This window comes from Amphiura filiformis, chromosome 19, assembly GCF_039555335.1.
Source record: "Amphiura filiformis chromosome 19, Afil_fr2py, whole genome shotgun sequence".
In the NCBI taxonomy this organism is placed as follows: Eukaryota; Metazoa; Echinodermata; class Ophiuroidea; order Amphilepidida; family Amphiuridae; genus Amphiura; species Amphiura filiformis.
The window spans coordinates 3066895-3094588 of NC_092646.1; the positions used below are offsets into that span (position 1 = coordinate 3066895).

At 36.8% G+C, this 27694-nt stretch overlaps 1 protein-coding gene across 1 annotated transcript in view; it reads left to right on the forward strand.

The window, feature by feature from the left end:
- Positions 1-6334, forward strand: part of LOC140141582 (kinetochore protein NDC80 homolog) — a 29568-nt gene extending 23234 nt beyond the window's left edge. The window contains exons 16-17 of the mRNA XM_072163494.1: positions 1122-1224; positions 3303-6334. Of these exons, the coding sequence (XP_072019595.1) occupies positions 1122-1224; positions 3303-3404 (205 nt within the window). The 3' untranslated portion in view covers positions 3405-6334. The remainder of the gene's footprint in view (positions 1-1121; positions 1225-3302) is intronic.
- The last annotated feature ends 21360 nt before the right edge of the window (positions 6335-27694 follow it).

Sequence of the window (27694 nt, forward strand, 5' to 3'; positions counted from 1 at the left end):
AAGTGCGTCTCTCAAATGCGCCCATTATCCATGTTGCGCATGCATGACAATGGTTGTCTAGAGCGCATTCCGAGGGAAACCAAATACCCACAATTTTTTTCTCTGTACCTGTATCAAGATGGCGGTCAAGTCCTGGTTCTCCTTCTACTCTTGTGGTCTGATGTCAGGACGTCAGCAAAGGTGCAGCATGCATATGATTGGTTGCTGACCTGCGCAGTATGGCATTTTTGGTCTGTTTCACAGATCGTCATTCGCAAACTAGTCTTTTTAATTGGTCTTGAATTATAGTGTTGGTGCTGTTGGGAGGGGGCATTTCCCCCTCAAACAAGGCCCTTTGCCACGATTGGGGGGATTTTAATTGGAATAGCCCATTTCACAATATCAGAACAGGCTACACTTGATGAGCTTAGATGCAAAATGCGATGTGTGGCATTTTCAACTTTTCTGAGAAAAGGCCACTTACAAAAATTGACACCCTACTTTAAAAATTTTAAAGTGAATTTGTGAAATTATGATCAAAATTAAATCGTGTCACAATTTGTTTTCCAAGTATTTAAAAAAAAAGCTGCATCTTCATGGATCCCATCTGCTGATTTTATTATTTTGGAAATAATTTTCAACATTATACTATTTTTTAAATGAATGGCTGAACAGTAATGGCGAGTTTAAGCTATGCCTAATACAATGCACTTAATGTTTTCCCGACGTTCATTTATTGATCGCCATCCAGCACTATGTGACACATCCTGATGTTTGCACCCATCACTATGTGATACACCCTGATGTGCAGGGTCATATATTTGCAACCAGTGTAATTTTGCAAGAATTCTCGCCATATAACTTTGTATGATAAGCTGAAATATTTACGAGAATCCATTGAGATTCTTGCAATTTTGTTGACAAGAATCTTTGTGAGAATGGAGTCTCAGATTCTTGCCGAATTTCTGACCCTGATGTTCATATCCATCACTATGTGATACACCCTGCTGACTTTGCAGGGAACTTTTTTCAGTCCATTTTGGAACATTGTAATCCAAATTTCTGTGCCATTTCATATTTTTGCACCAGTTACAGGCTTATTGAGTAGTTCTAAATGGAATATTTGGGTTCATTTTTTTCAGAGCTGAGCAAAGAGTAAAAGAGATGAAAGAAGAAAAGGAGAATTATCAACACTTCTTGTTTGCTGCCATCACACAGATATTGGAGCATAAGGCTCTAATACAGGTAAGGGTGCTAGAGAATAGAGACATTGCGATTTCCAAACGTAGACATCGGACGTACGTTGATCTATTCAAAACCACTCTCCTGTATCGAAGCTAGGTCACGTATTTAGCTATTTTTGAAGATATTCCACGTGCGAAATAGACGTAGATACATCGTTGAAAATGCACAAAATTTGCCCATTTCACAATATGTTAAAGACAGTAAAAGATAATGAACATACGAAGGAAAGTCTAATTATTATTATGATCCTTTTTGTTTGTAACAAATCATTATAATAAAGGTACAGCGATGTGTTAAAAATGAACTAAATTTAAACGCAATATTCATATGCAGAGATTGCCCATTGAAATGTGTGTGATACTTTGCGTACAAAAAATGACATTGCGATTTCCCATTTCGTGACGAATGAGCACAATCCAGTTTGGAACCGAGACTAGCAATATTTAACACCGTATTAACGTACGTAAAAACGTACGTTCCAGTGCTGCGTTTGGAACGTCTCAATCTCTCTAATATCTCAAGTAGTGTTGTAAGCTTGTAGCTACGGTGGACAGCAGTGGGTGATGCAGCCCAACACTCACTTCTAAGTTAGAACCCCAGCGGGGGTGAGGGTACTCAAATTACAGGGGTGTGCAGCTAGAACCCATGTTTATGGATTTTATTTACCTTAAGGGTGGTAGAGAATTACCAACACTTCATGTTTGCTGCCATCACACAGATATTGGAGCACAAAGCTATATGTATATTTATATTTATTTTGTATTTTTGTAATACGGTACTCAATTCAGCCTTTGGCTGCGATGTATCTGTTTAATAAAACCTAAAAAACAAAGCTCTAATACAGCTAAGGGCAGTAGAGAATATCTCAAGGTGCAGGGTTGTAGCTATGATGAGCGGTAGTGTGGGCGATGCAGCCCAACACTCCTACCGAGGGGGGGGGGGAGGGTACTCAAATGACATTGGGACAGGCTGTGCTGCTGGAACTTTCAAATTCCTACCCATTTTAATGGATTTTATATCAATTTTTAATCATTTGCCATAAAATGTGTATTACATTGCGAATTTAAAAAAATCAAAATTATTTGATATCAGAAGGACATTCATCATATTCAGAATGCAATTCGATATGTCTGATGTACTCTAATGTCCCACAATAAATACTGTCCAAACGCTCATACCCCATCCCTTTTCAAATTGGAACCCATGTTTAGGGATTTTTTTACCTAAAAAATGGCTGATTTGACAGTTTTTGACCTAAACAACTTTTTTAGGAGGGGGTAGCACCCTACAGTCCAATCTCTGGACAAACCCCCTAAATGTTTAATACCGCACCCAAGTCCTCGGCCACCTGTCCAAGGACCAGGAAATGGATATGTTGCCCATTACATCCCTCCTCTTGGAGCACATCCCCCACCCACCCTCTTGGTGCACATCCCCCACCTACCCTCTTGGAGCACATCCCCCACCCACCTTCTTGGAGCACAGCCCCACCACCCTCTTGGTGCACATCCCCAACCCACCCTCTTGATGCACATCCCCAACCCACCCTCTTGATGCACATCCCCCACCCAACCTCTTGGAGTGCATTCCCCATCCACCCTCTTGGTGCACAGCCGCCACCCACCCTCTTGGTGCACAGTCCCCACTCACCCTCTTTTAGCATATCTGGAAATATTTCTCATGTAATTTTGGAAATTTGTCATGGAAAACTCAGGTGCTGGGAATCTTTAACCCCCTGGGCACTACCTGCTGATCTAACATTGCCTCTGATTGGTCAATTACATGATATCTTCACTTTAATCACCAATCAGAATGGAGCTTTTGAAATAATTCATCCCAATTTTTTGTGTGGTGAAATTATTCTATCAATGTTGCTGATTGGTCCAATTGATAATGAAAACTTCTTTTTGGCCAATCAGTTCTCATGGGGTTGAAGGACAATTTTACCAAACATTGAACTAGAATTGTTGTCACAAATGTCACTTTTTGCATTTGTTTTGCATTTAAACGCATTTTGTCTCGTTTCTCTGTAAATTATTTGTATTTACATTTTTCTGTTTTCTTGATTTCTTTCTCAGAATCGCATCACAGAATTAAAAGAACAGGCTAAAGCTATGATTGCAGAAACAGAAGCACTTGAATTGCCTGAACCAGCTCCAGGAACCAGTGCATCAACATGAACTATATTGTGACATATATAAGCAGAGTATGTTTTATGATTATTGATCCAAACACAAGAAATTATACCTACCTCGGAATTTTCAGACGGCTCTCCATCTTTCATCAGCGAGAGTGAGACTATAATACATATTATCAGGTCATGACCTTTTTGACCTTAGACTTGATCACAGTCTTGAAGAATTTTCAGATGGCTCTCCATCTTTCATCAGCGAGAGTGAGACTGTGATGTTTATCATTAGGTCATGACCTCGGTCATGACCTTTTTGACCGTAGACTTGATCACAGTCTCATAGACTCATGGAAGCTTGTACTTGCCTCCATCTTTGTTAAGAGATGGCTGGTTAACTGCTCACTCTTGTTGATGAAAGATGGAGAGCCATTTGAATTTCCGAGGTAGGAATAATCAGGGTTCTCACGGTCCTTGAAAGCCCTTGAATTTGAAAACACCTTTTCAAGGCCTTGAAAGTCCTGGAAATTTGCACAAGGTCCTTGAAAGTCCTTGAAAATTGGTATTTTACCTAAAGTATAATTTGTACAAAATTTGGGAAGTGGAGAGGAGCTGTCACTTTCGTTAATACGCAGCTTTTTGTGTTGTGGTAAGTCCTTGAAAATCATGCTTTTGGACCTTGAAAGTCCTTTGAAAAGTCCTTGAATTTTAAAAAGCTTCAAGGTGCGGGAACTCTGAATAATTCTGTGTGTTTTTGGACCCAATGTGTGAAACTTTAATCATTCAATATACCAACACAGTGACCACTTAAGGGTTCCAATTTCAACCTGCTTAATCATGAAGCTCCTATGGCCAAGTGGTTAGGGCACAAGTCTTGTAAACCTGAGGTCCTGGGTTTGATTCCAACACGGCATCACTTTCTCTATTTGTCTCCTTTATTACTTGCAACAGCGAAACTGGTGAAAAGTGATGGCCTATTTAATATTGTGGATTCTTAAACACTTAAGAACGCTCTTGCAATTTTATTTGCGGCTAAAAACAATACTTTTATTCTTTAAAAATACTGTCAAAGTGGTTATTTTGGCATGGAGTTATTTTTGCGATTTTGAGGTTTTTGGAAATCGTGCGAGTTGTTTGTTTCATGGAAATTATGTCAAGTATATAATTATATACTTTTTATTTGAAATATATTTTTGCCTATTGTATTTATAGTGCCCGCATGCCCACTGGCGAAAATAAAACTCGCGAAAAAATAACTACTTTTACTGTAAGAAAAAGAAGAGTTTGGGTGCAAAATATGACCTACACTCAGTGGCTACCTTGTGTTACTGTATTGTAGGAAATTTTTGCAAGGTTTTTATTTTCATAGTTAATTGTAGGACTGCAAATTTTAAATATCACAAAATATTTGTTACCTATTGGCTTTAACATGTAACTGTTTGAAACCACAGTTAAAATGTGCAAAATTATCACGCTTTTTACACTATTTTGTTAATCGTTATTATTATTGATAAGTTTATGTTTTACGTAGCGCAGTGGTGTAAGATTTTGTCTCATTATCACAAGGTAGCTTGATGTCATGGGTTCAAATCTCCATCATAGACTAATAACCTATACCTCTGAGCACCCATCCCTAAACACTATATCTTTGTACATCACCTAGCCGTCCGATTACCACGTGGACAGTAGCCGCATTTGCAAATCCCGTTATGTGTATGCGATGATCATCAAGCAAGTGGAAGAGACTAAGTCTCTACGAGCTTGATGACCAATGGGACAACCGTCTTGTTGTCAAGATTGTGAATCAGCCAAACAGCGAAATTGTTTGTCACTTTGTTCACGCTCAACGCACGCCACAACTCTTGATGAATTGGGACATTTACTGTATTTTAGTTTTTTGTTTGTTTTGGCATGGGATGAGTACTCTGTTGTCTTTATTTTCTAATAGGGGCTACTATTTATTATTAAACCAAATTGTGTAACAGACTAATTGGAAATGGCAAAGTTGCTCCCATGAATGGGCAAAATTTGTCACAATTTTTGCAGATGGCCGAATCCAGATTCTTCTTATTCAATAATTATGCTAAATTTATACTTCGCATGAATTGTTTTGAATTTGTTTGTGAACAAGCACTTTAGCTCGAGAGGGTAGCAGCATATCAATTTTTGTTAACATTGATCAGCAATGACATTTCTTGACATGCTGCCATCTAGAGGTAATTTGCTTGATCCCTTGTTCTCCAATAAAAAAAAAATATGCATAATACTGGTTTCATACTTTCTGCCGCTTGCCGCTGAGCGACGTGACGCTTCATCATGCCGCTTGCAGACAAGAGCGGCACACAGCTGAGCGGCAGCGGCATGACTCTAAAAGCCACTGTTGCTGCTAAGCACTCATATTTTGTTCTCAGAGTTTGCTTTTGAATTCAACTCCCAGCGGTGTTGCAGCTTGGGCAAAGCGGTGGAGTGATCCATGTATCAGCTTGCTGCTGGTCACCGCTAGCGTTTCTGATGCAATTGCGCAGTGAAGCAAAATCATCTTCAAAGCGGCAAGCGGCAGGAAAGTTTGAAACCGGCATAGCATGAATTGATCAAAAAGACAAATTCAGATTCTGTCATCTGCTGCATTCATAACGATATCAACAATTCAGGTGGATTATTTTGTTCATGTGGCTATTATATTTGAAGACATGACCTTAATCTTCCATACAAGGAGTCTGAATCTTAAATGGGGTTACCTGAATGGTTGACTCCATTTGATATCTACACTCGCTGTGTGGGAGATTATTTATTTATTTATTATTATTACACAATACTTATAGGGCGCTCTACGGAGCACACAGCGCCTTACAAAAGCGACAAATACACAGATTAAGGTCATGTCTTCCACAGGGGGTGTCTGGATTTCAACTTAATAGCTCATCATATGTTATATCGAATGAAACATGTTGAAACCTAAGATCTTACACTATTTGGTCACTAGTTAAAGCCATATTATAACATTTGCTGTTGAGGACGCCCTCACTGATTTTTTAAAATTCATTTTTTTACACAATTATATTGTACTTTATTAAACCAATATACCCTGCAAAAATCAAGACTCTAGGTGCTGTAGTTTTGTCAAAATCCGATATTTTGAATAAAGCGCCGGAACCGGCGTCTTATTATTACGATGGAATTATTAGTCGAATGCATACACGATGTTCATAACACACAGTGCGGGACGGTGATCTACACAACAAAGGGTCGTACCATAACATGACCGAAGGAGTGGTACGACATTGGCGACATACTGCGCTGGTAGTAAATTCCAATTTTCTTTGCTTTGACGTAGTTGTTCGGCTAAAAAATAAAAGGGGATATATCTGACAGTAAAAACTAACATTTTATGTCAAAGAAATGCTGATCTATTTTGTATGATAATGTTATAATATTGCTTTAATTGAAATTTAGATCTATAGTTATCACCCACAACTGATGAATTTGTTTGGAAAATCTAAACTTTTTTTTCAAATGGAGTATATATAGCCCATTCAAAAGTTGAATTCCATTTGAGAAGTGCATGGTATAAGTGTTACGCCTGCAATCCAGGAACTCCCAGATGGGTTGTTCAAATATGAAAACCACACCCCCACTGAAAGATTTTGGAATTCCAATTAAATTCATCAGTATAAAGTATTCCATATCCAATCATTTTCATCCATAAAAAGTGGGAAAGGTGTGCAATATTTTGGAATTCCATACAAAATTGTCAGATTTAGGCTAAATTATTCAAATTTCAAATGGATTTTGAAAATGTCAACAATTTTCAGCTGGAATTTCACAAAAAAGTAGCCAAAATTTCCAGCTGGATTGACCATACAGCGCTGCTGGAATTGAGATGGCAGTGAAATCTTACACAGGGGGTGTTTGGATTTTAAATGGACTAGCCTGATACACCTGAAACAGACAGGTGAATATGTAGATACATGCACCTCACTTAAAAGGGCATTTCGTGATCCACAGCCTCAACCCCCCACTTTTCTCTAAAAAAGTTGAGATTTTTATATCACTGGAATACTCTGGCTACATAATGTTTATGTACAAAATATTTCTTGCAGATTGATTCGTTTGGCAAAGATATCGTGAAATTTGAATTTCGTTCTGGTGCACCAGAACGAAATTACAACGTATTGTCTATGGAGCAGTGTAATACACATAATCATGCATAACTCGCAAACGCAAAATCGGAATCAACTGAAATTTTGGGAATATGCTTTTTTCGTGGATATGTACTGAAAAATGTCATAAAAAGAGGATGCTAGGATCACGAAATACTCCTTTAAGGGCTGGGGTATGAACGTTTGGACAGTATTTATTTTGGCACATCAGAGCACATCAGACATATCAATTGCATTCTGAATACTGAAGAATGTCATTCTGATATCAAATAATTTTGATTTTTGAAATTCACAATTTCATACACATTTTATGGCAAATCATTAAAAATTTATATTTTTGATATTTAACAGTACTTGAAGTAAACTTTATAAATCTGATGATTTATACTTAAAGAGGGGCTGGGTTGACCAGGCAAACTTTCAAGGGTAACCCAATTAAGTAGGCTTAAAATATAATCAAGCCAATGTTTAGTTATTGTTCACCTCTATACCAACAAACTTTACACAGCTCCTAACCTAATGTGTTTTCCAGATATTTATAGTGGCCTTTTTAAAGTGTATGTAGGTGGGATGAAAAGTCCGACAATCAATTGAAAATTTTGACCTTTTCAGATTGAAGATATGGATTTTTTTCCCCAAACACCAAAAAAAAAAAATTAGGTCTTTTTGGGAAAAAAATCCATATCTTCAATATGAAAGGTCAAAATTTTCAATTGACCGTCGGCTTTTCCTCCCTGCTACATACACTTTAAGAATATATCATTAGATTTATATAATTTACTTCGAGGACTGTTATATGTGACTGGACGCGGCGAATCAGCCGTAAAGTCGGCCCGGTCAATTTTGTTTTATTTCGTGTTTAGAAAATATATACCATAAGCTTTAAAATGGTATATCATTTGACTTCAAACGATATCCAAAAGCGGGGTTACGATTTGTTGAACTCTGTTCCTTCGACAAAATTGTATTTTTTATCGGTTCTACATGTGTCTCTTTTTCTACATTTCTGGTAATAAATATCCAACAGTCATAATTGGCGGTCATTTCAAATCATCCCCAAGTCAACGAGGTTTAGAAATATCCTGTCATTGTTCTTTGTTGATTATACATACCTAGACAAAATACAATGCTTTGTTATCTACCACTTGAACAGGATTTAGCCAAAGCAAACAAAGACAAGAACTATTCTATAGAAATAGGTAGAAGCTTATTATCCTCTTCAGCAGTAGTATTATTGATTGATTTAAACAGCGTTTGATAAGATACTTGTCGCAATCTAATTGATACACCTATGAATACGACCTTCACATACATTTTACACTTTAACTCAGAATATAATTTGCCGAGTTTACGGCTGATTCGCCGCGTCCACTCACATATATCAAAAATTTGAAAAATATCGAATTTTTATAATTTGTCATAAAATTTGTATTATATTGTGATTTTCAAAAATGAAAATTATTTGATATCAGAAAGACATGCTTCAGATTCAGAATGCAATTCGATAGGTCCGAGGTGCTCTCATGTCCCACAAAAATACTGTCGAAACGCAATAAACGCTCATTTTAGATCCCTTAATTGGGGGTATTAATTTGTAATATATTGTATTATTTTGTAACATATTGTATTATATTGTAGCTTGTATAATGAAGAAAATACAACTTGTATAGAATATTTACATCAGTTTGAGTCTACTGTTATTGTCTCTCCATTAATTATTGACTTGTGTGTTACATGTACAGTGGAAACTCATTAACATGAAGTTGTGCGGAATTCAAATGTTACTTCTTGTTATCAGGAGTTTGTGTTATCCAGTTCTAATAACATGTGAAATGTATGCTTGGGAATGTTAAACATAGGCTACTTGTTATCAGGAACTTCATGTTAAAGGGGCATTTCGTGATCCACAGCCTCATCCCCCACTTTTCCCAAAAAAAAGTTGAGATTTTTACACCACTGGATACCTCTGGCTACATAATGTTTATGTACCAAATATTTCTTGCAGATTAATTCGTTTAGCAAAAATATCGCCAAATTTGAATTTCGTTCTGGAGCACCAGAACGAAATTACAACACATTGTCAATGGAGCAGTGTAATACACATAATCATGCATAACTCGCAAACGCAAAATCGGAAACAACTGAAATTTTGGAAATAAGCTTTTTTCGTGGATATCTACTGAAAAATGTCATAAAAAGAGGATGCTAGGATCACGAAATACTCCTTTAAGAGGGTTTGTGTTAACGAGTTGCCACTGTACTTAAATTACAAACTGTATTGAAATGATTGAAATGGGATATGTGATTAAAATTGCTAGTAATGGTATTTTGTGCTAATAGAAAGGGGCGCATGTGAACTAATTCAACTAAATGATCTGATAATTTGAAGTCAATAGGTTGTTGCATTTGGGAGCTATTGTCATTTTAATGAAAATCTACATATAGTTTTACTCACCCAGCACAAGTTCAATGGCCTCACTGTTCAAAATATTTGTTGCATAGGTGCTCTCAATCAATAACTTAAGAACAGGATGTTTTATCTTTATGATCTAAAATTCTTGGAGAAGAGAAAACGGCTATTTGCAAAAATGACAAGTCTTTGGTTCCAATCATTTTGATACAGTTTAAATGGTCAGAGAAAAATTACTGTTTGTTTGTCTATTTTTAAACCAGTTGGGATGATTGATCTTTTTTCTTTTTAATTTAATTTAAAACTTCCAAACATAACTTTTATGAGATAATTATTGTAAGCAGAGATCATACATACATGTTTTAAGGGTATACGAGGTACTGTTGGTCGAAGCAGCCAAAAAAAAAAAAAAAATTGATTTTAATTATCTGAATCAATATATTATTGAAAAATAACACTTTGGGTGTTTTGGAAAAGTTCATTCTACAAATCATATACTTTGAAAACTTAATGTATTGTTGTTAATGAGTTATGTACGTTTTACAAAGGTGTTGTTGTTTCAGCCCTCTTTAAAACATAACTCAAGAACCACAGGACCTACAAAAGTATATCTGTGATATTTGAATTCTTCTACACGCTCGCTATGAACTGAGCAATGCAATTGTTGCTAAAGCTCACTACCATTCGCAAGATGCTGTCAACTACTTTTTTTGCTGCTTCAACCAACAATACATCGTATACCCTTAAGCGTGTTGAAAGCTTCTTTATTTTGAACATGCTGCAACATTTCTAAGGCCTTCCATTGGTAGGCTGGTACAGAAAGTGTTGACTTTATATCAAATAAAAATTCCTTTAAAAGGAATAGGGTGGGCAAATGAAAAATTGTCAAGAGAAATGAAAGGATGAGTAAGTCAAGTTCACAATTAAAAACAGGGAAAATATGACACAACATCGATTTCCAATAGGGGAATAACACAAAACGTATAAACAAAGTTAAAAGAGTGTTTAACTTTATACGTTTATACGTTTGTTATTCCCCCATTGGAGCCCAGCATACACAAAAACGTTTTAAATAAGTTATATTTTGGGTTTTGGTTTAGGTAAAAACGTTTTAATAACATTAAAATGTCGGGTTATATAAAGGTCATTATAACGTTTTAAAACGTTTTGTATGAAAACACACTACAACAATATTTTTAAATGTTTTCAAAAAATGTTATTGTAAACTATTTTTGCAAACATTTTTGCCAAATATTGTGTCAATATTTAAATAACATTATGTTAAAATATTTGAACCCAGCAAACACAGAAATGTTCTTAAATGTTTTTTCAAAACCTTTTAATAACATTTAAATGCCGGGTTATATAAAGGTCACGAAAACGTTTTTAAAACGTTATTGAAAATATTTTGGGCAAACGTTTTTCGCAAAATATTTTTTCAACCCCAAAATAACATTCTGCTTAGAATGTTTTGTATCAAGTTTTCAAGAATGTTTTTGGAATGTTATTAAAACGTTTTTATATCCTTTATGTAACCCGACATTTAAACGTCTTCTGTAAAACATGTTTGTTTGCTGAGAAGTAGATTATCTAAAAATGTTTTTTTAAGGTTATGAAAACGTTTTATACTCGTAATATACCCTTTATATAACCCGACATTTAAACGTTTTCTGACAACCTTTTATAACATTTTGCGAATGATGTCCAAAACGTTTTGTGTTTGCTGGGAGGTTGTGTCATATTTTCCCTGATTTTAATCTGATCTATTGCTTATCCTTTGTTCTCTGCTGGTCAGTTGGAACAGATTTTCCCTGTTTTTATATTAACCCTTCACATCATAACACAAGACGTTTTATGTTAACATTTTATATAAAACATGGTTATAAAACTTTTGTAGATAATAGTTATTTAAAACATTTTCGTAATCATACCTAGAGGGTTTTTTTTATCATCAGATAGAAAGACTTCTGCTCATCTTCTCTGGTGAGACAACAGGGCTGGGGTATCTTATCTTTCCATATCAAAGTTTAAAAATCTGTCATATCAATTTCCTCAATATGTTGTATTGCAACTTATGAGGGGAAATGTTTGATTTTACAATATTTCGATATTATTTTTTAACTTTGTAACTTTATTATGATTAACATAACTGTATTTCAAAGCGTCAAACTATTATCATTATTTTGTCCCAACAAAAATAATCCAGGGAATAAAATATTCATTCATATGTTTATTTATTTTATTCAACCTGGGCCATTTCTACTGGTGCACATGCATTCTAATAATTTGTCTATAATACCTTATACAAGCATCAGCAAACACTATTTGTCACAAGATTTGAAAAGTAAATAGCCTATGTACACACTGAACATACAAGCTGTATTCAAGTACATGCCGAAGCTGTCAGTATAAAATGATATATATGACCTTCACGATGCTATTAATTTAGCCCAAAGATTAGGAAAACTAGCAAAACTGGTGAACTGGTACTGTTGAAATAAAAACATCTGCAAATCTTGCTGCAATTTCCAAATAGTATTTCTATTACTTAAATAATTATTTTTGTTATTTATTTTAAGGGATCTAAAATGAGCGTTTATTGTGTTTCGACAGTATTTTTTTTGGGACATGAGAGCACCTCAGACCTATCGAATTGCATTCTGAATACGAAGCATGTCTTTCTGATATCAAATAATTTTCATTGTTTGAAAATCACAATATAATACAAATTTTATGACAAATTATAAAAAATTGATATTTTTCAAATTTTTGATATATAACAGTCCTCGAAGTAAATTATATAAATCTAATGATATATTCTTAAAGTGTATGTAGCAGGAGGAATGCCGACGGTCAATTGAAAATTTTGACCTTTCATATTGAAGATATGGATTTTTTCCCAAAAGACCTAATTTTTTTGGTGTTTTAGGAAAAAAATCCATATCTTCAATACGACAGGTCAAAATTTTCAATTGATCATCGGCTTTTCATCCCACCTACATACACTTAAAGTATAAATCATCAGATTTATAAAGTTTACTTCAAATACTGTAAATATCAAAAATATCAATTTAATGATTTGCCATAAAATGTGTATTAAATTGAGAATTTCAAAAATCAAAATTATTTGATATCAGAATGACTTTCTTCGTATTCAGAATGCAATTCGATATGTCTGATGTGCTCTAATGTCCCAAAATAAATACTGTCCAAACGTTCATACCCCAGCCCTTAATACAAACATATTACTGCCTATGACGACTTTATCGTATTACTTACATATCAAAATCAAGTAATAATTACAAAACTCGCCGTAAACTATCATCTCTGTGGGTGTTTGGGATATAAGCGGCACGAATATTTTCTCAACACTGCGGTATGTGAAAAAGTAGGTCAATAGTCAGAGAATACAGGGTGGGTGCACGCCGCACCCACCCAAAAAAAAAAAATTCCCACCGGGGTGACACCCCTCAAGACTGGTCAAAATTCCTATTTTGGGTCTATATCTCGAAATCCCAAGAAGGTATGAACCCCGGGTGATACTACAATATACTTTCAAAACCCCATGGTTCAGCTATGGTGCGGTAACCGCTCTAGTTATATTACGCATGATTTTTTTTAAAGACCCACTAGGTGTAGGGATTATGTGAAACCTCTTTCAGAAGTTGTGAATGGCTGAAGTTCATTGTCAAATCCCAGTTAGGACAAGTATCATAATTTTGAAAATTGTTTTAAAACCGGGTTTAAAACGTTTTAAAAGATATTGTGTTTGTTAAGTTGTTATTGTGGTTCAACACCAGGGGTTCAACAATTGTGGTTGAAACGTCAATTTTATGTGATTATCATAACGTTGGCTTGTTTAATTTTTCAAAAATTGTTACGCTCAAAGTTTTCACACAATTATTATTGTCCATCCAGCCGATCACAGGTCGATCCTTCATGTAATTATTTCGTGTAAGCTAATCCTAACCCTAATCCTAACCCTAATCCTAACCCTAATCCTAACCCTAATCCTAACCCTAATCCTAACCCTAATCCTAACCCTAAACTAACCCTAACCTTAACCCTAACCCTAACCCTAATTTCGTGTAAAATTACATGAAGGAATAACCCGATCGGTCACAGAAAGGTTTACGTGCGTGTCTACCAACCATTTTCTGATTGACAGTTATCTCATGTGTCAGATAACATTTAGACAAGGAAAATTAATTGTTTTAGATTCAATAATAGCTTCTATTAATACTCATTTTAGTAAATCGCAGATCGGTAATTCAAAGATTACAGATTACGAGATTGATATGGGGAACGATTTATTTATATATATCATGAAAATAAAGTCCCAAATGTTTACTTTTCCCATCATTATATAGCATTGTTTTTAAGTGATTTGTTATTATCAACAGTATCCATATCACTGCAGATCAAAGTTGAAATTTACATAAAAGTAATTGGATTAATGAACCTTCCCCACATAGGTTATTATGCCATAATCATGATAATGGTGGCGTGAATGAATAGCATTACAATAAATATTAAAACAATTTGCTTTGGGGCAATTGCAATTTAGCTTAAAATATATGCGATTCCTTTGGTGAATAGGCATAGGTAGAAACATAGGCCTAATTCATTTCATTGTATGATCATAGTACAGATTTGCACGAAGTGCCCAGACTAGTCTGGAAGGGGCCTATATAACCCGCGCGGGCTATATTTAATTGGGGTGTGTCGGGAGATGGTGTAAAATAATTGTTTTCAAGATAGGAAAATGTGCTTTCCATGAGTTTATATTATGGTGGTCATAATGTAGTGCATTTTCCTAAAATGGCGGAATTAAGGAGCTTTCATAGGCCTATATACGTCAACAGATGACACAATTCAATGTTTAAGGTAAAAGTGGTAAATCTGTTGAAAACAACCTATTCACGCACAATTTTGACCAAAATGTAGGTTTTAAAAGTCAAAACCAGAAGTGATAGGCCTATTTACAATATTTTTCAAATTTTATGTCATTAGATGAAAGAGCACACTTATATTGTCCATAATTATACTATTTTTCATTTCAATAAGCAATGACCAATTCTCTTTAAATTGCAAATCTTGTGCGAAAAGTTACTATTTTCGTCTGTTTTGTATGAATGAATGAGCTTCGGTGCATGTCTGATAAGTACGAGGCACTTAATATCATCTTCTCTATCATTAGAAAAGCAAATTTGGAGGTCCTCTTTTTGGGGCCCTTGGTTTTGAGTCCTCGGTTTTGGGATCCTCGGTTTACCACCCCGTGCCCCCCCTGGCCGCCGCCTATATGATTGCAGTTGACTGTTGAGACGGACCGCCGTATTTCCAAATCGTCCCGCTGACAAATACCGTAGTAGACCAATTTTTCCCTCTCCAGGGCGCTCGAGAATCTACAAAACTGGAGGAGGGGAGGGTGAGAGGGTTGTCTGGATCACCATTTTTTTCAAAACCTTACCACTTAACCCTAGAAATACGAGGGGGGGGGGGGTTGCACCAACCCCCCTAAGATTTTTTTATCCGTCATAAAATAAACGCACGCGTTTCAACGCCCAAACGACCTAAGCTAATCGTAGATACGGTAGGCCTATATATCCTTTGCGCTCATTTTGGTGATAAAATTTTCACCCCAGTACCTTACCCGGGGGTAGGACCGGCCATCAAAGATGACCATAGAGGGGGGGGGTGGTGATGAGGCCCCGATGATTTATAATTATGATATAAAAATCAAATAATTAAATATATTGCAATTTTCAATTTTTGATCCGAGACAGCGACGTAGCCAGCTTTCTTGGTCGGGGGGGGCTAATAATTGGCTAATGTGGAAAGCAGAAGTGAACATGGCTACTTGTTTAGCCACTACATTAGGGGGGTGTCTGAGGGGATGTGCCCCTCAGAAGTAAGAAACTTTTGCAAAATGAATACCTAATTGAAGCGATTTGGTGGCCCATTTTGGCACTATTAGTGTGTAAAATTTTAGTTTAAAAAAGCCAAAAAATTGTGAAATGACGGTCCATGAAGCCTTTTGTGGAAAAGTTTTCCTATTGTAAGCCTATTAAATTACATAAATTGGCAAATGTGGAAAGCAGAACCGAAAATGGCTACTTGTTTACCCACTACGCAGGCAGGGCCGGATTTACCATAGGGCCAGATGGGCCTGGGCCCAGGGCCTCCAAATTTTGGGGGCCCCAAAATTGCCCTGTCACGCCTGTACAGTGTGCATCTCCCATTTTAGCTGAAAAACACTGTGTTTTAGGCCAAAATAGCCTACAAAAATCGCAAAATTCAGCTTCAATTTGGGTTAAAATAGCCTTATATTAAAAATTTTTCGCACGCTTTGCGCACAAATGTCTTAGTAAAATCTAAAAACTTGGCCACATGCTTTCCTCACGGTGTGTTTGGGGCCTCCAAATTTTGGCCTGGCACAGGGCCCCCAAAAAGGTAAATCCGGCCCTGTACGCAGGGGTGTCTGAGTGGGGATGTTCCACCCTGAGAAGTTGAAGCCATTTGGTCCCGGCATTTGGTGCATCATATCATATTTACACTATTTAAATCATTGCATAAACAGAAAAAAGGGTCCGAACTCAATTAGCAAAATGTTACACAGGTCCACTGATATGTTAGGCCTATAAGACCTGCCCCCTGAATCCGCGCCTGCGGGTGTAGAAGTGAAAGTGACCACTTGTTTATAGGCATATAGGGCCTACACACAAGGGTAGGGGGTGTCTGAGGGGATGTTCCCCTTCAGACGTTGGAAAATTTTACAAAATGAAGGTCCAATTGAAGTCATTTTGTCAAAATTTTACTTGAGATTTGAGATTCACAATTACTAAAGCATGCATGGATTGATGTTGAAATCATTTTTTTGGTGATAAAATGTGACAGGCCTTGCATATAGGCGGGCCCGCAGGAATTTTCACACGCTTATGGGCCGTGGACCCACCTTCACGCAACGCCTAAAATAACCAGAGGCCTATTATATAGACGACTGTGCCGTTTTTGTAGGCATGGGCAGTGATGGGTATACTCAATTACATGCAATTTAATCTTTTTCTTCTTTTTTTCTCCCTTTTCTCTTCTTTTGCTCCCTTTCTCTTTTCCTTTTTTTTAGGGGTGGGGACCAAAAGTGGGGGGGACATTTGATATTGTGTCCCCCACTTTAAAAAGTGAGGGGGGCGTGTCCCCCTGTCCCCCTCCCGATTTACGCCCTTGGTTACGTGCAAACTCAGGATAGTTTTCTACCCGTATCCGAGCATGATAAGAAATATTGTTTGTTATCTGTACAGTAGTCACCCTCATACTTGTTTTTGTTTGATTTCAAGCATTTCTGGGAATGATGAGATAAAGAGAATGAACAAAACAATAAACGGCATCTAAATCATAGGTCGATGGCTGATATGTCTAAATTGACACATTTGTCATTTGATACGAAGATTTCAGCAGTGACGTCGTTTTTTTTTCTCATGGTTGCGGGCGGGCATAGCCAGCCTCATGTTCACCCGGAAACTTTCGTCTGCGGCATAGATAAATTGCAAGAAAACATAGGCCTATAATACCCAGCCCGGGGGGGGATCCAGTGTTTTGTAAGGGAGGAAACCTTGTTGTAAACGCTGCACAAATTAAGGTAAAAATCGCCAAAAATATTGTCAAATTGCTCCTTTTTTAGTACCCAGTGAAATATCAGGAATTAGGCCAAAAGATGTCTCTTAAACCATTTCAATTGTAGGAGCATGTGGACCTTAAAAAATGACTTTTGAATTTTTTGCATTTAACTCGAGAACAGTATGTCGGAGACAGGTCAATCTATAGTGTATGATGACAGAGGAATACATTGGTATGGATTTTAACCCAGAGTTGACCGACTTTGAAATTTCACACCGTACATAAGAGGTCATTTGGACTTATGCAAATTACTTGGACTTTCCGGGACTTTTGATAATTATGTTCTTTAATATATTTTTCTGATATATGGTGATTACAATGATTTGTTACAATTAGTGGTGAGTTAAGCCCTTATTTTCCTTAATTTGCTTGGGCTTTAATACAAGGAGTTATCAAGAGGGCAATTGCATTAGACATGCCACTGTAGTTATTCGCTAATGCGCTTCGCTTATGCTGGTTTCATACTTTCTGCCGCTTGCCGGGTTTGTATACAAAACGACATTAAAACAGCATTAAAATTGTATATTTTCAAAATATCAATGGAATATGTCTGTAGGGGTTAAAACAGGCATTTGTAACCGAATTATGTCATTCATCAGTACATAGGTATCAAATTCAAAATGGCACACATAATGAGGTCCAAAATGGCCGCTAAAATACTCAAAAGCTTTGAAAAATGTATTTGGTCGCCATTTTGGGCCTCACTTTGGGCGCCATTTTGAATGTGAAACCCGTGAATGACACAAGGTTACAAATGTCTATGTTTTAGCCCTTAAAGCCATATTCCATTGATATTTTGAAAATATACAGTTTTAATGTTGTTTTAATGTCGCCTTTAGCATGTTTAGTATCATTATGACAGAGGCATAAAAATGGCATAATTATTTTAGCAGAACGAAAACGAAAAACTTGCTTATATAGCGTTTGTCGCAACGACAAAGCGCACACAAAAATGTTGAACTATATAAATTAGGCAAACAAAATCCTACAGGCCTGTACAGTAGTAGCGAGTCATTAAAAATATTTTTCCCACCGACCGACCCATCCCAAAAGTCCCACTGGAGGGCAAGCAACAAATTTGTTTTTGGCATTAAAGGATAGGACTAATTTACCATTGTGTAGTTTGTTCTGGCCCTATAAGTGGAGCCAATGGGCACAAGTGCCTGACTGACTCTGCTCCGCGATACCTCATCGATTCAATTAGTCTTAAGCCAACACCTTCCAGTGGCCCTGTTACAAGATCTGCCCTGGACAGAACTCTCCTTAACATTCCCATGTGCAAGTTAACCTGTGGTGATAAGTCATTTACAGCTGCTGGACCGTCCATCTGGAACAGCCTGCCACGGAACATACGGGAAGCTTCTTCTCTCACACAATTCAAAAAGCTGCTGAAAACTCACTTGTACAATTTTTAGTATTTTTCATTTTGTCTTTACATTGACTTTTGTTTTCCACTGGCTGGCTATTGGTTGTTGTTGGTATTGTAGTTTTGTGCGTTTAGATCAATTTTTTGCATAAGCGCCTTAAATCACCTTTATGTATGTATGTATGTAATTCCAAATGACTTGTCAAACTTGCTTGTGAATTGCCGCTGCCAATACTTCAGAAATAAATAAATACATTATAATTATAAAGTTTTTTGACCATGCATAATGTTACATACATCGTGATAATAATGAAGACTAGTGATACTAGCCTGCCACTTCAAAAACTGATAAGTATAAAAATATTATATCTAGGCCTAATATTGACATTCAGTGTGCGCATTATTTGTTTTACGTGCAAATTTGGAACAAACAGCATCTGTTATAATAATAAAGTCCACGCATTTTGCGTTGTCGCGATAAAAATGAAATAGCTTTTGAACAAAACAATAACAATAATAAGGCTTAACGATGTTTTCTGATGTCTGGTCCGGGTTGATGGCTGATAGCTGAGTTGATAAGAACTGAATTATATTTACATTCAAAGTTGAAGCTGTAATATTTTATTGACAAGAGATGCCCAACAATGATTAGGCCTATATTGTTTTTCTTAATGACAATCTTGAGTTTAGAGTTAGTACTTTTCATTTCATTTTATTTAGCACTCAATATACATCAAAAATTGCAAACAAAAAGAAAATACAATAGATTGCACATTATGGATAAAATACTTTAAAATCTACTGTACATGTATGTAATTCAGGGTACCAGAATAAACTATTGCACGAGGTGACAATGGAATAAATACCAATGAGTACCAAGGATAGCCCAAAAAGCCTTCCGAAGAAAGCTTAATTCCATTGGGGTCCTTGTAAGAAAATAATGAAAATAACGAAAATGTTGAATACTACCAAAATGGAAGAGAAATGTGAAAAAACCTTTAGGTCCGTATGCACAAAACAGGTCTAACTTTACACCTGATCTAACTATGGAGATTAGTCTAGGGAGAAGGAACATTTTGGTATTTACACACCTTATTCTCTATTATTTTAGATCCTTATAAGGGCAAATACATGTACATAGCTTAATATTGGATGGCTGCAATTTAACTTTTGGACATTGCTAGGAGTAAAGGAGAAAGAAAAGAGTAAAAGCTAGGATTCCTCCCCAAGTCTAACCTTCATAGTTAGACCAGGTTTAAAGTTAGACCTGGTCTAACCTCTTTTATGCATACGGACCTTAGCTCCTGGCTTATACCATGTTCACCTTGTTTGCTTGTAAAAGTTATTCCAATTCATGGACTAGTGCTGCGAGTTCCGTGAGAGACCTGGGTCAACATGGGACCCGGGTTCGATGCAAATGTTAACTACGGAAAGCCCAATTCAACAAAAGTTGTTCTTCCTTGGGGCCGTGCATAAACAATCATACATGTACAAAATAACAAATAATTACAAAAGCTTATTATCTAGACTTAAACATATTACAAACTCAAAATTATTAATTGTCAAGCCAAAATGATACTTATGGTTACATACTTACCATGCTTACAGGCATGGCTTTATGATTTTTTAAGATTATTTTGAAGGTATACAATGTTGGAGAGTTTTGGATATTATTTTCTAGTTCATTCCAGCTTACAGCACCTCTATATGACAGACTGCGCTTTTTGTACTCTGTTCTTGGCAGGGGAATAGTAACATTGCTTTGGCTTTGACGAAAATTATAGCTATTGTTTACGTGACTGAAAATATGATTCAAATAAGGAGGTGCAAGATGATTTAAGATTTTGTACGTTAAAATTAAACAATTTGAGTTTTGTCTGTCAATTAATGGACATCTAAGCACGGACATCTATGCTAGGTGTGTCCCATGTGCACCACAGATAGTTCTTGCAGCCCTGTTTTGAATAACTTGAAGTTTCTTTGAAACAGTAACACCACAATTTCCCCATACAACATTACAATAATCTAAGTGCGGCAGAACAATAGCATTATACACAGTACATAAAATATCCTTAGGGAGACTATTTGCCCTGCATTGTTTGAGCATGAACATACCTTTTAGACTTTTTTTTACGTACATTATTGATTTGCTCATTCCAAGTTAATGTGTCATCAATAATTACACCCAGATGTTTACATTTATTAACTTTCTTTATAGTTACACCATTTATGTTGATAGATAATTCATTAACACTGTTCTTAATTGTATTGAGTCTTTGTCTAGATCCTATTAGCATAAATTCAGTTTTATCAGTATTCAGACTGAGTTTATTACTTTGTAACCAATTATTTATCATTTTTAAATCATTATTAATACATTCCGTGATATCATTTGACGAGTTAGAGGCATAGTACAACACAGTATCATCTGCATACATATTAACTTTACAATGAGAAACATAATTTGGTAAATCATTTATATAAATGAGAAAAGCGAGTGGTCCGTCAATTGAGCCCTGGGGCATTCCACAAACAGTTTCTTTAAAGTCTGAGAGAGTCCCATTTACAGATGTACATTGGGTGCGACCAGAAAGATAACTAGTAAACCACTTAATACAATATTCACCTACTTTATACATTTTAAGCTTACTCAAGAAGATATTACAGTGTCAAATGCTTTCTTCAGATCCAGCAGACATAATCCAATTAAATTACCTTTATCAATTTCATTATACCAGTCCTCCGTGATGTTTATAAGAGAAGAAGAAGTGGAGTGAGATGGCCGGAAACCAGATTGGTTTTTAATTAAACAATTTACATTTAAGTACTTGTACAGTTGATCAAACACGGCCCTTTCAATAATTTTAGAGATAACAACTAGAATTGAAATAGGTCTATAATTGCTAGGATCATTGGGATCACCAGCTTTAAATACAGGAATCACCTTTGCACGTTTCCAGCATGTAGGAAAAGTACATGATGCAAAAGAATTATTTATTAAATAAGTTACAGTTGGTGTGATTACTGGTGATGCTATTTTCAGTAGTCGAGATGGAATGTTATCTAAACCAGTAGCTTTATCATTTGCTAACTTATTGAGTTGGTCAGACAGACCCACTTTCTCCAAGAAACAGGCTTTTCTTCAAAGTTCCACTTTATGCATTGACAGATGTGTCAGATTCATGGACAGCAAGTCGACAGAAGAATAAATTGCCAGGAAACAGGGGACCGTTCACAAACACTTGTAGGGGGGGCCTGATGCAAAAAGGGGGGGGGGCCCTGAAAATTTTTGACCCTCCTAAGGGGGGCCCTAAAAAAATGACCACAAATTTTCCTGGAAAAATTGAGTTTATATGCTTTTCTATGGGGTTGACCCATAATTTTCATGTCAAAAAGGGGGGCCCTGAAATTTTCGAGGTCTGTAAAGGGGGGCCCTGAAAATTTTCGCGATAAGCTTTTTTTGCATCAGGCCCCCTTACAAGTGTTTGTGAACGGTCCCCAGGCTTTTCCGTACAGTTCCATGACTTTGTACATTGACAGATGCATTCAGCAAGTCGACAGAAGAATAAATTACCGTTTTGGGAAGAGAAGAGCACTTGTTGCGCTCGAAATAATAACGCATTATTGGCTATATATGCCAATTGACTGGCTCACCTTTCCTTGAAGGCACATACATGTAAATTATAAAACGCATTAGAAAACCTACAACCACTTCCATAAAGGTCCGTTCATATACCACGCCGCAATTGCTTTGCGGTGCGGTGCGTTGCCGCACCGCATCGTACTGCAAAATACTGCATTTTGGTATCACAATAAAGTTAAATATATTCAAACTTGGAAATGCGTTGAGTTGCGGCAAAAAGTAATCGAGATATTTGCAACGCATCGCACATAGTATGAACGGATTTCAACTCAGATCTGCCAATTTGTACTCATAAAGGCTACACTGTAAAATATAACCGTTATTTTACGGTAATTTCCCGTAAACTTTACGGTAATTTACCGTAAAATCGAATGACTATTTCCATACTGCAGTTACTGTCCGTTTTCCTATAGACGAATCCAAATACACGCATTCCTACACCTGACTAGCAGCCTTTAGTTGGGTAGCCGTCGGCTACAATGCACTCAAAATGTGAAATGATTCGGCCTTGGCGGAAATTTTAAACTGCATTCCATCACCCGTTTTACACCTTCCGCGAAAACACAGGTAGACAAAAGAATAACACAATACAGTTCCTTCGACAAAACACACAGCATGGTCTATTCGTTGTTGAAGTGACATAATAATCGGATTAACTATACGCGGTATTTATGCATTGATGTACTTGCGAACAAAAGGACTATGTATATGAATAGATGCGACGGGATTATCTCCATTATATATATTATTAGCTATTATTCTATTAACCCTCCTCGTCCTTGCATCTTCTCTAGGTGTTAGGCGGCTTTTATTTGCACAATTGGACGCTCAAAGCACCAGGTTGGTGCTAGCGGCTACCCAAAGATGTCCGACCAAATCCTGACCATGACTTGGCTACTTGGATTCGTCTATAGAGGAATCCAAATTCACGCATTCCTACACCTGACTAGCAGCCTTTAGTTGGGTAGCCGTCGGATACAATACACTCAAAATGATTCGGCCTTGGCAGAAATTTTAAACTGCATTCCATTACCCGTTTTACACCTTCCGCGATCGCGAAAACACAGGTAGACAAAGGAAATATTAAAGTTTACAACACAATACAGTTCCCTTCGACAAAACGCACAGCTGGTCTATTTGCTGTTGAAGTAACACAATAATCGGATTAACTACACGCGGTATCTATGCATTGATGTACTTGCAAACAAAAGGACTATGTATGAATAGATGTGACGGGATTACCTGCGGAATTATCTCCATTATATATATATTATATATTGTTACGAGCCGTACTTGACTCAAGGCCAAAATCACCTTTTACCCGAACTCACACGAATGCATAACACAAATATACTGTTTGTTTAAGCTAACAAAATCTAAGTCTTTAATTGAAAGCACGTTATTATTAGTACAATATATTACAAATGCACATACACAATAATCAAATATAATCACTCTTTAACTATTTAGTACTTAGCCAGCATTCTTCTTCTTGGTGATCATAAAGTTCTTGCAATGTTCTGGACGGCTGATGTATATATATATATCCTTAATCACTTGTCCTGCAAAAATCAGCGAAGTCCAGTGATCACTTGCGTTTATAAATATCCTTGCGTATGAAATCCTCACACAAAAATGGCGTCGCTTTCTCCTTGCGTTGCTTTCTCCTCCAAACGTAACTCCTTGCGCTGCTTATTCCAAACTCAACTCCTTGCGCTGCTTTCTTCAAACTTGGTGCTATTTCCACCTTTCACACTATATCTTCAGGAAGCAGGACTGCGATGCAGTTGTCCGACTTATATTGACAGTTGTGTTGCTCCTTTAACCAGACTTCAGCAAATCGGCAGAAGAATATATTTTCCTTTCTTGGAAGAAGGACGTTCTTTGACGTATTCTAGATCTTCTCCGACAACACTGGCAAATAGTAGTGCATTGACTACTTAAATTAATTCTGGTTCGCAATTTCCTTTCTTTGAAGGAATTGGACTGTAAGCATATTAGCTAGCTAGCCCAGATCAACACAATAAACTGTGACAATAATTGTGACCATCTTCTTATAATATATCAAGCATGGGAAAAAAACCCATTCTATTATGGGCCATTTCCTACCTTCACACTATGCTCAATCTGGGAAATTCCCAAGTCTTACTTATAACATTAACCTTTCTCATTACATCATTTCCTTAGGGGAATTCCATTACATCACTGTCACTTTACAACCTCAGGGGGTTTCCAAATATTCCAAATTAGATATGATTCAACTGGTTTTGCTCAATTTGAGAGGGGAATTCCCCCAAAATGTCATCACTCATGTAACTTTGTAAACAAAGATAAATCATCAAATTAAATTACTCAGGGCACATCACACCCTCCCCTTAAAAGAATTAAGTTTGAATGTAATGAAAACTTTCTTAAATGTTTTCTTCTTTTACATCAACTTCAACATAATATTAACTTTGAGTGCTTACTCAACATACACAGTAACTACTTGTCACACAACTTCCTTTCTAAAGGAATTTTTGTTTGTCAGTTTTTATGCAATTCTGGACAAGGCATCAGCCATTACATTGTCTTTTCCCTTAATATGTTTGATGTCCAGATTGTACTCTTGCAAGGTCAAACTTCACCTCACCAGTCTTTGCTTTTTGTTCTTCATCCTGTTGATGAAGGTGAGGGGATTGTGATCTGTGAAAACAAGCACAGGGTATACTGTGGTACCCAAATACACATCAAAATGTAGCAATGCTAATAGCAATGCTAGACACTCCTTCTCAATTGTGGAGCAATTTCTCTGGTGCTTGTTGAATTTCCTTGAAAAGTAACAAATGGGGTGATCTATTTGATCTTCACCCTCTTGCATCACAACACCTCCACAGCCTATGTCACTGGCATCAACAGTCAACTTGAACTGTTTCTGAAAATCAGGGGCAGTAAGTATTGGTGAACTCATGAGTATTGATTTGACTTTGTGAAAAGCATTTTCACACTGTTCTGACCAAATGAATTTTGCATCTTTCTTCAACAAATCAGTCACAGGACTTGCTATCTCTGAAAAGTTTGGACAGAACTTTCTATAATAGCCAACCATCCCTAGAAATCTCATGAGTGCCTTCTTGTTTACGGGTGTGGGGTATTGCTCAATTGCTTCAACTTTGGCTTTGATAGGTTTCACCTGACCTTGACCTACAACATATCCCAAGTATGTGACTGTGGCATGGCAAAACTCACTTTTTACCAGATTGACTGTCAACTGTACTTCAGACAGCTTCTTAAACAATTGATGGAGTTGTTCCATGTGTTGTTCCCAAGCTTGACTGTAAACAATCAAATCATCTACATACGCTTCACATCCCTCTATGTCTGCCACAATTTGATTTACCATTCTCTGAAAAGTTGCGGGTGCGTTTTTCAACCCAAATGGCATAACTTTGTATTGGTAAAGACCAAATGGTGTACAAAAGGCAGACATCTCTTTGGCACGGTCTGTGAGTGGAACCTGCCAGTACCCTTTCAAAAGATCAAATTTGCTAACAAATTTTGCATTCCCAATTTTGTCAATGCAATCATCAATTCTTGGAATTGGGTACGAGTCTGTCTTTGAATGAACATTTGCAGCTCTCATATCTGCGACCAATCGGTATGAACCATCAGGCTTGGGAACAAGAATGCATGGTGAACTCCATTCACTACTACTTGGTTCTATGATATCATTGTCTAGCATGTAATTGATCTCATTTTTGAGATGTTCCATTTTCAATGGATTGACTCTGTAAGGATGCTGCTTGATTGGTTTTGTATCACCAACATCTACATCATGAAATGCAGCATTTGTTCTACTTGGCGTATCAGGAAATATATTGTCAAATTTGTGAATCAAATTTGCAATTTGAATTTGTTGATCTTGAGAAAGATGACCTAACTTTGAGTCCAAATTAGTGAGCACATCAGAATTGTTAAATTTTACATTATACTCTTCGTGCTCCAGCTCTTTATCCTGGTCAAATGTGACATCAGAATTGTCATCTTTACTCTTGTCTACATTGGCCATTTTGTCTACATCGGCATGTTTGTCTACATTATCAGCATGTTTTACTGTACACACAGGTTTTGGAATGCCACTGTCACTTCTTTCAACATACTCTTTGAGCATATTTATGTGGCATAACTGCCTGCTCTTGCGTCTACCAGGAGTCTTGATAATATAATCTACTTCACCCACTTTTGACTCTACCTCACATGGGCCATGATATCTGGCTTGTAATGGGTGTCCTGGAATTGGAAACAGTACTAGAACTTTGTCACCTGGTTGAACACTCTTTCTCTGGCATGTTGATCATACCATTGTTTCATTTTGGCCTGACCCTGTTTCAAGTTGTCTTTGGCGATATCAGTTGCTCTGTTAAGCCTATGCTTAAAATTGGAGACATAATCCAATAAATTGATATCTGATTTCTCATTGAGCCACTTTTCTTTCAATAACTTTAAGGGCCCGCGCACTGTGTGTCCAAACACTAACTCAAAAGGACTAAATCCCAAAGTTTCCTGAACAGCTTCCCTAGCAGCAAACAACAACAAGTGTACTCCCTCATCCCAGTCCCTATGAAATTCCAAACAGTATGTCCTGATCATGTTTTTCAATGTTTGGTGGAACCTTTCTAGTGCACCTTGTGATTCTGGATGGTAAGCACTTGAGGTATACTGTTCTATACCTAATTGATACATGACCTGTTGAAATACTCCAGAAGTAAAGTTTGATCCTTGGTCTGACTGTATGGACTTGGGGAGCCCCACAAATGTGAAGAACTTGGTTAAAGCTTTCACTATAGTCACTGCTTTAATATTTCTCAAGGGTATGGCTTCAGGAAAGCGTGTTGACGCGCACACAATTGTCAGAAGGTATTGATTACCTGACTTAGTCTTTGGTAGGGGGCCTACACAATCAATAATAACCCTACTAAATGGTTCATCAAAGGCTGGAATTGGCTTTAATGGAGCAGGAGGTATTTTCTGATTAGGCTTCCCTACTACTTGGCATATGTGACATGTTTTGCAATATTCAGAAACATCTTTTCTGAGAGTGGGCCACCAG